At 38.1% G+C, this 12,675-nt stretch overlaps 2 protein-coding genes across 9 annotated transcripts in view; one reads left to right on the top strand and one right to left on the bottom strand.

Annotated features, from left to right (window-relative positions):
* LOC6527520 overlaps positions 1 to 3,614 on the bottom strand; it is a 44,023-nt gene extending 40,409 nt beyond the window's left edge. The window contains exons 1-2 of one of the 4 annotated variants that reach the window (XM_039371805.2): positions 3,425 to 3,614; positions 1,061 to 1,467 (exon numbers count right to left, since the gene is read on the bottom strand). In XM_039371805.2, the coding sequence (XP_039227739.1) occupies positions 1,061 to 1,079 (19 nt within the window). In that variant the 5' untranslated portion in view covers positions 1,080 to 1,467; positions 3,425 to 3,614. Of the gene's footprint in view, positions 1 to 1,060; positions 1,468 to 1,851; positions 1,998 to 3,424 lie in introns of those variants that run through there. The other 3 variants (XM_015197618.3, XM_039371806.1, XM_015197617.2) reach the window with 3 other exon arrangements.
* Positions 3,615 to 4,492: 878 nt separating this feature from the next.
* Positions 4,493 to 12,675, top strand: part of LOC6527531 (disintegrin and metalloproteinase domain-containing protein 10) — an 82,259-nt gene continuing 74,076 nt past the window's right edge. For 2 of the 5 annotated variants that reach the window (XM_039371641.2, XM_039371642.1), the window contains exons 1-2: positions 4,494 to 4,785; positions 5,506 to 6,003. In XM_039371641.2, coding sequence (XP_039227575.1) covers positions 5,940 to 6,003 — 64 coding nt within the window. In that variant the 5' untranslated portion in view covers positions 4,494 to 4,785; positions 5,506 to 5,939. Of the gene's footprint in view, positions 4,786 to 5,336; positions 6,004 to 12,675 lie in introns of those variants that run through there. The other 3 variants (XM_002088585.4, XM_015198221.3, XM_039371640.2) reach the window with 3 other exon arrangements.

The following is a 12,675-nucleotide window of genomic DNA, read 5'->3' as shown; positions in this document are numbered from 1 at the left end:
CCAGCAGCGTCTATGTAAAAAGTCATCAACGGGGGCCAGTTTGCCCAGGCCTAGGAAACAACAGCAACAACAGCAATAACAACAAAAAACAGCCAGCAGAGGCAAAAACAAAATACAAACGGCGGCGACTGGTTTGACGAGCTTTTTTCAATGGGCTCGCGACCAAAACCGAAAAAAAAATTACGAAAATAATAAAAAAAGACAGCCCTACACTTGGCTTGAACTCTCCTCTGGCCAGATCTCCAACTTCGTCCCGGGTTCAAATCCGATTCCAATTCCAATCCAAGCGACTCCGAATCCAAGCGGTTATAAAAATTCGCGCTTGGCGTTTCTTATTTCGCCAAACTACAAAAAAAACGAAGGAGAAATGTTAGACTTTGAGATGCTCTCTAAGCACGCAAGCTCAAAAAATCAACACACGAAAGACAAACGGATGGTGGTCGCCAAATATCAAAGAAATTCAAGCTCAAATTTTGAGTCAGACGAGGGGGGACAATTGTGTAAGATTGATGGGAATGCTGAGGTCATTCATCATGCGATTCTCGTCTTGATTGGACATTTCGCAAGGCTTGATAGACGAAGGTTTCAAAATACATTTGCCAGCACACATATATTTATTATCGAGGATTATCTTATAAACGTGCGAAATGGGCAACGAAAGGCTCAAGTTCGGGTTGATATGCACACAGTAGCTGATTCCCAATCAAGCTTTAATCCTGCCAAGCTTCTAAGGAACTCATGGACCTTAGAAACTATACTTGTGATATGCAACCTAATTTGATTTCCAAATGTTATAAATATAGTTATATTATAAAACAAAAAAGATCTACATCTGTAAAATATTATGAACAGGGATTTTTAAGGATTTAGCACAATGAACTGAATGGGTGAATTTTCAACACTTCTCTGTAACAAAATAATTACTTTGAGGGCAGGCCAAAGTTCGTAGCGTTAATATTGCAAACTTTCTGCACTGGCTCCCGAAATTCGAGAGACCCTAGGCTCACCCAGTTTTACGACTGCAGGGTATTTAAAATGCAAGACTTTAAGTGCGACTCACCTTTAAGAGGGACTGGCATTGGTATTGGTGTGCGAGTGTCTGGCTGCCAGCGGCATTGGTATGCGTGTGTATCTGTGAGTGCTGCTGTAGCTGCTGCTGCTGTAGCTGTTTTCGTAGCTGTTGCTGTTGCTGCATCTAAAATCTAGATGATGACGATGGAAAGGATGCTGCACATCCTGGCGGCCATCTTTTCGACTGGCAGAATTAACTTTTTGAGCCGCCTCACATGTTGTTTTCTCCGCCGTTGTTGCTGTTGTAGTTTGTCGATTAACACTTCGGCTGCATGGTTATATATATATGTATGTATATAAATTGGTTTAGACGTGTTTTTTCAAACGGTTTAACGAGCGATTTGATATTGTTAAATTGATTTACTGCTGGCCGTGCGCACAAATCAAGTTTTTTGGCTTTATGATTCGTTGAATACGAAATAAATAAATAAATAAATAAAAGCCAAAACTAATCGACGGAAGCCCCGAAAAAAGCTTTTGAAAGTGGCCCACGCAGGCGGCAAATAGCAATAGTTGAGAAATGAGATAAATAATGGCAAAAAATCCAAATTAAAGTGTAATAAAAAAGAGGTCTAACCACTTCTTTTTTTTATGTTGTCTTCCACCAGCCGAACAGCTGAAAAAACACAAAACTGTCGACGAACCTTTTGGCCATTTTCAGCCGGTTTGCAGGCAGAACCAATAAAAATAAAACCAAAAAAAAAATGGTACAACAAAATTGCAAAGTAAACTTTTTAAAATCAGGAATAGGGGCACAAATAGGTGAAGAAAAATCCGAACCAGTTGCAAAGCGCCAGCAGCTGATCCACCACCGGAAAAACTGAAAAGCGCGTCAACACAACCTGAGCAAAGGACCTGCAGCCGGGCACTGAAATTCCAGGAGCAGGCCGCCTGCCACGGACGTCAACTTATGTAAAGCCGACTGCCGACTGCCAACTGCGAACTTCGGCCCACATCGCGCCGTTCTCCCCCCTCTCCCCCCTCTCGCCACCACCCCACCACGTTTTCCCATTTTCCGGCATTACTGCCGAAGTAAGTGCGTGCGAGCGAGACGCCAGCAATGCAATTTTGCGGGCCAAAGTCAGGCAGTTAACCAGCAGGCTGGTCCGCTTCTTCTTCCTCTGCCGCTCCTGCTCCTGCTTCTTCTGCCTGCTTCCTGCTGCCTGTGGCTGCCCCATCGGTGTGTGTGTGAGTGTGTGTGAGTGCTGGTGTGCGTGTGTGGCGCCTGCGCACTCAGCGCACAGCTGACGGCGGCAAGGACCAGGCCCGAAGTCATTTAATATCGGGGAGGTGCAAAAAAACGAATCTTTAAAATTTTATTAAACTTACATTTTAACGTAAGTCTCAAAAAACTTGTTCAACTTTTTTACTATACTATTCTATTTATGGGCTTTACTATTTGTGCATAGTACTACAGTTTCATTTATTTTCAGGTTAAGAGATTTTTGAAATATACGATCATTTTTTAATTGTACGAGATAATATTTATCTTAAGATTGAAAAATATATATAGCTGAGTTCCCACTGTTTTTGGTTCAGTCTCAAAATTTGGAAATTAAGTGAACTATATGATTTTAACAAGCACATAATGTCCAGACCTATGAGCGTTTAATCTTGGGGTTGACAAACTTTGCCACCTTATGTAACGTGTTGCTCCCCGAGATTTTGGGCGCCCGAGCGTAAACCGGCCCTGTAGTCAGAGGTTAACCTCTGTTGCTAGGCGCCCGACGCAGTCCCTCCACTGCCGACGGCGGCAGAGCTGCGCCGACTGCAGAGCCAGCTGATTTTTGTGGCAGAGCCGAGGAGCAATGGAACGGGGATTTTCCCGAAAAGTAACGGCTCTTTCGGGAAAAACCGTTTTCCGTATTGATTTCGGGGGGCGCTGCATGTGAGCTTTCCATAAACCAAATATGCATTCTAAAACGCCCGATGAAAGGAGTAGTTAGCTGCATAGGGAAGGGAGGAGTGAGGAACGGCGGGGAGGGGAGGGGAGCTAAAAGAAAAGATGAAGAAAACAAGTTCTGGGCGCACAGTGGGGCAAGTTTAGAAGTTTAGTAGTGACCACTGTGCGGCAGCAGTTGAGCTTCTAGTTTCGCATTTGCAGTAAACCCTCCTCTCTCTCTCGTGCTCTCTCAGAAAACCTGTTTTTGAGAATCGTTTTTTATAGCTTTTGCCACTTGCCACCAGACCAGGCCAAAATAAAAAAAAAAATAAACAAAAAGTATTTCACAAGTTTTGTTTGCTTGCTTCTTTGCTGTTAGTTGTTTGTGTTGTCGTTGTTGCTGTTGCTGTGCTAGCTGGTTGTTTCGCTTCTGTTTATCATTCACTGTTGTTGCCACCGTTTGGCGTTTACCTTTTGCACAATCTTCGTTTACATGAAAGCGGCGACGACACGCGACCAAAGGCACACACACATTCGCACCTACACCCACACACGGACGGGGAACGCGGACAGACACACGGATACACGAGCGCGAACTCGAGCTAACGGTAACGGAGAGAAAAGCGAGCACGTCCACCCGCAGCAACACTCGAAGAGCATCTGAGGCAGTGTTGCCAGGTGGCACGGCTCAAGGCCCCTTCGGTCCGCTTATTACTAAAAAATCCAAGCACGTCAAAAGTGGGCGCGCGGTTCAAAAGGGCATAACTCTATTATTGAAAGGATCATAAAAACAAATCAACAAAATGGGCGTTCGTCTATCTTAGATTATAACGTACAACACACAGCCAATTGAACCTATTCAGCTTATAAGCTTAAGTACAAACATTCTTCTTGATTTAAAGAAAAAATTAAAGTGCATTATTTTTCTAAAAAAAAAAACATATTTAAATATGCTAATTTAAAAATCCAAAACAACTTGTCCGGCAACGCTGTCGGAATATGTCAAAGGCTGCCACCAGGCGTACAATTACTATCGACAAAATTAACGAGGGATACTGAATAATTTAAACTGTGGCGCCCTTTTTGAATTTCTTTGTTGAATTTGTGCAATCAATAGTAAAAGCATACACGCATTTTAATAATCAAAGCATGAATTTATAAGTTCCGTGTACAATTAAATCCAAAATAATTAATTTGTATTCTTTGTCAAATGAACATGCCTTGATATGGATTTTGAATATTTTGACGATTTGTCAGACATCTTTGCCCTGCCTTCCATGAAAAATGTTTAAATATGTTACTATAGCCGAAAAGTAGGCGCTCTTAACGAAACCATTTATTTTTTATGAAATATAACTACTTTTAACAAAATTATATTTTTTTAAGCGACAATCGATATTCGATTAGGCATTATGCCATCTCTATGTGTAATGTCAGTATTAACGCACGCGAAAATAACACTCAAAAGGGGAGCTGGAAGGTTAAACGGTTTTCGTGGTGCTGGTCACACTTAAACGCGAGTACATATGTATATATTGTGAGAAATCGGGTAGTTTTAAAAAAACCACCAAGCGAGTTGGACGCGTAACTCTTTGTAACGGATCTCGGAACGCCGTGGGAGTCGGAAAGTCGGAAAATCGCTGGACGCGTGTTCGTGCGTTTGCATGTGTGCGTGCGTTCGTGTGTGTGTGTGTGTGTGCGAGCGGGTGAGCGAATTAAAAATAAATAAATCGCCAAGTCTGGCCCAAGAAATGTGCGCTAATCAAAGAAAATGCCCCCGATTAAGGCCAATTGAGAATTGTGGCTAAACAAAATATTCAACGGGAGTTCAAGTGAGTGCCAATTGCGGAGACAAAATGGCTGCATTTCAACGCATTTAATTTACTGGCAACACAGCAAACGAGAGAGAGAAATGGAGAGTGGCAATCGGAGAACACAACATAAAAGAGAGAGCATAAAAGAAGGATAAGAAGAAACGCACGAAAATAAGTAAACATGCAAAAACATTGTTAAATTAGCCCAATTGCAAAGTTAAACTCAACATAATAATATTCACAAAAAAAGTGCATTGTTTGTTTATTTAAAATGGCATTGTATACATATCGCTTTGGTGTCTTCTTGTGGCACCAACAACAACAATCTTGAAAGCAACAATAATTAATTTAATGCATTTTATTGCGTTTGCGCCGCAGCTGTCGCTCTCTCCTCTTCTCCTTATCCGTCGCTCTTCGTTGTCTCTGTTGCATTAGCTCTTCCTCTCTCGCTCTCCTCTCTGCGCTTGCTCATTGCCTTTGTGCGAGTGCAAGAGGCCAATAGCTGTTTTTGTTGTGATTTTCTGTTTGTTTGTATTGCTAATGTTTTGGTTTTCCAACCATTATTAAAGTTATTAAGCAACAAGAAACACAGACTAAATATTAATATTACGTAAAAATAAAAAAAAAATTAATGAAAAAAAATAAACAATAAAATAGAAATATGTTATTAGTATATAATTGATAAAGTTGAATCAAAATAAAAGTGCCGATCTAATTGTCTCACTCTTCTGCCTCCAGAAATAAACAATCCAGTGAATAAACACAAATAATCATCCAAAAAGGAGGATTTTTCTTTTTATTTTCGCTTTTAATTTATTAACGAGAAAGTATTGGAATAAAATAAAAATATAAGAAAAAGTGTACGTGACAAGAGCTCGAAGAGAAGTTGCAAAAAATAGCAAAAATAATTCGTGCGTGCGAAAAAGTGCTGCGAAGCTTTATGGCCCATGCAAAAAGTGCTAAATTTGTAAATGGCATGGAAGGTGCAAAGCTCTGATTAAAAACCCGCGAAGATTGGAGTTCGAGGTGCACAAAAACGCAACCAACTACTGCCAAAAGGAAATTATTAAGACCAACCAACGACCTTCGAGGAAACAAAAACAAAGCAAACAGAAATTTTGTGCTAGTTCTGTTTAGTCGACACCATCCACGTTGGATCCCCATCGCAAATAATGTCATCAAAATGTGCTTTCAACATTGTATTCGTATCGATCATTTTCATCATCATCGTAAATGGTAAGTTTAAAAATTAAATGATTAAGAGTGTAAGTCTTCTTTTAAAACTTGTTTCACTGGCTTAAACCTTTAAAAAGGAAAGCCTGTTAATATCTTCTTATTCTCCCTTAACATAAAGCATGTCTTTTATTTTGCAATTGCCTCACTGGCAACTGAAAAAACCACAACAATCAGGGCTTAAATGAAATACAGCCAAGGGTGCTGCAAATGACCCATAGACAATAACATTGAAGTAAGTGCTCAATCAGGCGGAAACAAAGTTAACATTTTCACCCAGAACCCTTCGAGCTACAAAAATAATTACGTACTTTGCCAGGATAATTGACGAGTGAAGGATACCGGGGGAGGGTATTGTTTTGAGGGTGGAGCACAGTGGGTTTCCTTATAATTTTGGTAGACACTTTGGGTAATTGTCTCTTGCTTTTCTCGCCGCACAAACTTCCTTGTGGGTGTATTTTGTTATTAAACAAATGGGTTGCCTAGCATAATTAATTTCATTTCGCTATTGTCACTTCAAATGAATTAACAGAATGTTTTTCTTGTGACCCAGAGTGTTTGCTTTCAGTCAGTCGTGTTGCCTTTCAGCATTATTCTCACTTGCAGGTGCCAAGGTTTCAAACTCGACCGACTCTAATAACACAATATATGTATGTACATAAACCCGTGAATATACTTTTCACATAAGTTAGCTACTCATATGCATATGTACGTACATATGTACATATGTACATTAGGCATTCAGATTCAGATTCTACCTATTTATTTCCACAAAGCAAATCCATTGTTGGGGCAAAAAGAGCGAAGAAGGTGGAAAGCATAAGGTATAACGTGAGTCATGAAAACCTGAGTAAACCTAAACCTCTGGGGACTCATCCATTTTTATTGTGAAATCGTTTGCTTTGGTTGAACAAAGGGGACTTACAAAATTTTAAACCTACATACTTTGGTTAAAAATAATTTTTAGAAAACACTCATTTGGTTATTGCAAATAATTAGTAGATCAATCAGAGTTGTGCTACTTAAATTATGAAAATATTGGGTTTTATTTTATTTTTAATAAAAAATGAATATTTATGTAATTGACCGTTTTCTTGCCACTTCAACTAATTTGTTTGCTTTGCAAGATTTTCCCAAGTTCAACGTTACGAAATTCGAGGCGGGGCAAGGGCCCACAGCAACAACAAGAACCACACCAGCAACATCCACTCTTGGCTAATTAGCCAAAGTCAAGCAACATGAACATGGGCAAAAAACACCGAGGATAGAGGGCCAAGAATCAAACCAAGAAGATGGCAGAGTGGCGGAGGCGAAAACTGGTTTATCCACTTGGCCGGCTAATCTGACAACAAAGAAAGAGAGCAGACACAAGAACCGAGAACGGAGAACCCAGAATCGAGGCGAATAGAAAAGGCCAGAGAAAAACAAAAAATCAGCGAAAAAGGTCAATGTCTCGGCATTATCTGTCTGGGCTGTAATCCATATAATGATTGAAAATGAAAAAATTATATAAATATATAAGCAACAGCTTTGAAGAAGAGTTTTCTCCTGCTATTCAGCAGCGGAAGCGAAGGAAATAAATATATATACAAGAAGTTGTGTGAAGAGCAACAGTTCTGAGATAGAGAAACAAGATACAGCTGGGAATTAAGATAAAGATACTGTATTTGTATCTCAGTTTCAGCTTGAGATTGCGGCTACTTTTTACGTAACTTATCTGCATCTGTTTGGTTTCGCTTTTTTTTTTCTTACTTTAATTTGTTGTGTTGGGCTTTATATAAAACAAAAAAAGATTCTACGCAAGCTGACGAGTGAAATGAATTTGTAGAGCCACATCTGGTTTATTCTGGATTTTATTATTGTTATTGATAAGCTGTTCACTAAAAGTTGGTTCAAATATAACTTTAGTCGGGCAAAAAGCTGTCATAAATCACATATAGGAGATGCGGTCCGGGGATGGGAAGAAAGTTTAGGATGACAGGGCCCAGAGAACAATGGACACTTTGCCCGGGCATTTATGCAATTTTCCTTTGCTTTATTTCCCGTACGTGCCGAGTGCAACATAGTAAACAAACAAATAATGAAGCCACCATCGAAATCTAGAGATGACAACGTGACCGTGGATGAAGAGCATCGTGCTGTTTCATAATATACAAACAAAATGACCCACACAACGCGGGGGTTTATTTGGAAAATCCGAGCCAGATGATAGACGCGTTTGCTCTGTATTTGCCGTCGTATCTGCTAGATACAAATGTATCTCCCATTGCAAAGTGTGTTACTATTACCAGGCGCCTGACATTTATTGTTTGCCGAGTGCCTGCCAAATAAATGAAATAAAAAGTAATAAAAAATGAAATACATGTATGCATTTATATGCGAATGTATACATGCGGTGAATAAATCCCTTAAGCTTGTTGAATGACTGAAGCGCCTGGCACTTCAAATTGATGAGTAGCTTTAATGAAAGGGCGTGACTTGATGTAAATTGCCCTCTTCTAGGGCGCTGCACATGCAGAGAAATGTAAATGGGTTTTCCGAGGGTGAAAGCAATGGTTGGATCGACACAAATGTCGTTATCCTGGCAGGTGAAACTCGTGTTGGCAATTTCCGTAACCGACTTAAAGGTTATGGCGTGCGCATTTCAATATGCCATTCATTAACATAATCCTCCAAATGTTTTTCATATATATTGTTCTATATGATACTAAACGTTTAGGAGCATAGCATTAATCACTGCTCTCATATTTTGCCAACTAAAATAAGAATTTTGTATTTTTATGAACTTATCTAGTTTTGTGGTTTGCTGGTACATTTTAGTTTTTTTCCTAAGGGTTTATATTGTATTATAAATATCTCTCAAGGGCATATGTACATATGTATATGGATTTAATAATCATATATTTTGAGTCATTACACATTTTTTTAGATTAGGTTTTCGCACTTCCTTTAGATAGTGAATAATGCATGCTTTTGTAACCTTCAATTCAATCAGGAAGCCCAAAGTTAGCCACTATAAATGCGCTTAAATTGGATTTTATGTGAGAATTATGCTGCCTCATTATGCCAAATGGCCTAAATAACAATCAAAGCGGGACTCGCATGACACCAGTGGTTTTTGGGGGGTGTTTGGGGGCGGAGGCTTGGAGCTTGGTAGAATTTAATTAAATTATTAAAGTTACGCGGTAAGCCACAGAGATACGAGGGGGATACATAAACAAACAGACGAGCATCAGACAAAGGCATAAAAACTTTTCTTTTCTTTCATTTCCCCCTTTTCCCATTTCATTTTTTTGTTTCCCTCAAGTAAAGTCGCGAAGCATAAACAAACAGAAGCCAAACGATTCGCCAAGACGGAGATACATTATGCACAGACGCAGCTACAGAAACAAGATACAAGATACACCATACACCATACACACTACTCACCATCGCACAGCAACAAAGCGAATGAAAAAACAAACAAAAATGAAACGGGGAAGCGCTGATAAAGGAGAAAACTAAGAGAATAAGACCAAGTCAAAGAACATTTTCGTGCTGGCATTCGCTTTTCGCATTCAAGTGCAGATTCACATTCATTTGACTTGGGCACAGAATTATGCACATACATACATAAGTATTTTCCGTATGTATATGCATAGTTTCGTCCTTTAAGCCCAGGGATATATTTTTTTTTGGTAAAAACTCCGCTTCTCTCGCATTTTAGTTAATTAAATATGGAATCCCACAAACTGGTGGGATGTTTAGTGAGCAAAATTTGCAGTATTTGTCTCAATTATTAATAAAATAAAGTACAAAAAAAGGAAATATTTAATATATATTCTCAAAGCCTATTGAATACTCCTTATTAATTAATTTTATTTATCTATGTACACTTTTTAAAAAATTACTTTTACTTTTTTCTCTTGTGGGTAAAAGAAATTCTGATTTTGTGAAATTTCTGCCATTCATTTTCCTCATTGTTGCGTCTTCATTTTTATGCGTTTTTCCACTTTGTCTGTCTCGCAATTTTCTTATTGTTGCTCGGGGTTACGACGTCTAAAGTTGGCTGGAAAATGGGAACGGGTTGTGGGGAGGTCGATGATGATGATGGTGGGGCGGCGTTTGCTTTTATTTTTATTGTGTCTCCACTCTGCCACAGAAGTCGACATTTTTGTGCTGCGCTCTTTTCAGGGGGTATATCTATCATCATCCCCTTTCGGCTTGCGCCCTTTTCGGGCCCGGCTTTTCCGGCGTTTTTCGTCGGTGTGCCAAAGTTGATTTTCATTAGTTTTAATGCGGCTCATTATGATTCGGGGTCTGTCTGTCTGTCTGTGTCTGGAATCTCTGTCTATCTGTTTTTCCCGTGCCTGCAGGGCACAAACTCGCAGCCCAGGCGACACCGTGCACGCAGATTGCTGCCAATAAAAGCCAACTTTCGGCCAAAGAGTCGTGTGTGTGGTTAAATATTTCATTTGCCATTCCGGGACTCAGATATCCAAAAGGAATGTGTGTGGATGTGAAAAGTTTTCACGTAGATGATGATAGCCTATTTTACTTTACTAACAAACGAAAAAATTGAAGAAAAAAATATTTATATAAATCCATATACGTACGAAAGATTTATTTTGACAGAGTACAGAACTAAATAAATCAGTTTGTACATTTCAAATGTGAAAGTTGCAGAGAGCATTCTCTTTAATTACTGTATGATCTTAGTATTTATTCTGCAGGAATAATTCAAAGTGCACATATGTAAATATTGCCAGCTGCAACAGCAAATAGTTGCAATATTTCTGCTTTTTAAAATCAAACGATATCTTTCTCTTTTTGCCTTTTATGTATGCTGACAATATAACTGAATTGATATGCAGCAAATAGATACCAAACATTTCCATTAAAGCAGGCAATAAAAAAATTTAAAAATGGGTCTGCCATGTCTGTTTTTTTTCCTCAATCAGAAATGACATTAAAATGTGCATCAACTGTGATTTAAGTACCGAAATCATTTTTACGATACTATGTATATACCACTATTTGCATCAGTCGATGAAGATTAACGTTTGTACACTAGTCAGTAAAATAAAATATCTTAGAAACTATAACATTTAATATGCTGCAAATATATGAAAATGGCAACCATAAGGAAGCAGCAATGTTGTACAGCTGATAGAAATAAAGGTTTTAATAATTTTAATTAATATTTTAATTACTTGTTTATAAAACCAAAATTGGTAATCACAGTTGTTAACAATTTGTCAGTGGGAATCTACCCAAACCCCAAATTTACGTGGTAATAAATAGTCTTCATAGATCTGATTTGTTATGGATTTTATTCCAAAACGTTGAATAAGTCAATTTTACCGAAAAATTAAAGTATTCAAAAGCCATTGTGTTATATGTCTGCATGTCGGTTCGAAATAAAATGAGTATAACCAATTTAAATAGAGATTAAAACTACTTTTTAATTCGAACATATACGCATTTTTCCCCCAAATCGGATCAACATTTTGGCGAGTCAATCAATGGGCAATGTTAGATACATAGGTACCAGCAATGCTTCAGTTCACTTAAATGTGATTTATATGCCATAAATATGTATGTAGGTTGCCATGGTTGATGGAGGTACGTAGAAACTAAAATGTATGTGTAACAATCTGAGTGACGTTTCCTGCAAGAGTGTATTTCATTATCATATTTGACATTGAGATCGATGCTTAGAAGCACGTTACACATGTATGAATATACAAAAAAATTAATGAGAAATGCTATTTAACCTATATACAATTATTAAAAAGTTAGTTCACATGAGAACATCAAGTGGAATTGAGAAATTTAACTAAGTTTATTAATCAAATGAAATTTATTACTAAAATACAACCCTTTAGAAACAACTTACCTATGCAGCACCAAAAAACCACCCCCAAAAATTAACCCCATAAATTGACTGTACATAAAATGCTGTCAATTAAAGTTGTAGCACACTTAGAAGAACAATCGTTTGGAAAAAACATAGATTTTAATGCATCTAATAATGCTCTTCTTTTATTATATATTTTGTACTTCACTTAATAATCAGAAAATTAAATTATTTTGTCTTTATACCCATATTTATATGCCATGGTTAACATGAATAACATAATTAAATTTTTTTGTTACCACTTCGTAGAAAATTGTTCATTTTGTTAAGCATTAATTTAACGTGTCAGCGAATAAGAATAGAAACAAAACCACATTTTACGGTGGATATAAAACATTGCCAGCCAAATGAAAATAATTGTTACAAAAAACGTATCCGCGAAAATTTACTTGTGCATGAAAGTGCATTTACCTGACGATCAAAATATTTTTGGTAATTTTTTGGTTCAGAATGACAGCAGCTTTGTTGGATGGTATACAATTTGACCTTTACCGAGTATTGTTCTCGTTGGCTTGTCGGCCTGTCAGGAAGGAAACATTTTGCGTTTTCGTCTAACTTTTCTTTCCTTCACCGAAAAGCTGCACTCTGCTTGCTAAAGTGGGTTTTAATTTGAATACTTTTGCGTGTTTTTGTACTGCAAGTTACCCCCTTTTAATAAAAGAAAGAAGGACCTGAATGGGGGAGATTCCTTGCCGCTTGTCAGGTTTTGTGTATTGCTCAAAGACCAAAATCTTTGAGGATAGACTTAAAACAAAACCGTCGAATACCGCTTACTT

This window comes from Drosophila yakuba, chromosome 2L, assembly GCF_016746365.2.
Source record: "Drosophila yakuba strain Tai18E2 chromosome 2L, Prin_Dyak_Tai18E2_2.1, whole genome shotgun sequence".
Lineage (NCBI taxonomy): Eukaryota > Metazoa > Arthropoda > Insecta > Diptera > Drosophilidae > Drosophila > Drosophila yakuba.
Note: the sequence above shows the minus strand (reverse complement) of the source record. Positions and strands in the feature narration are given on the sequence as shown.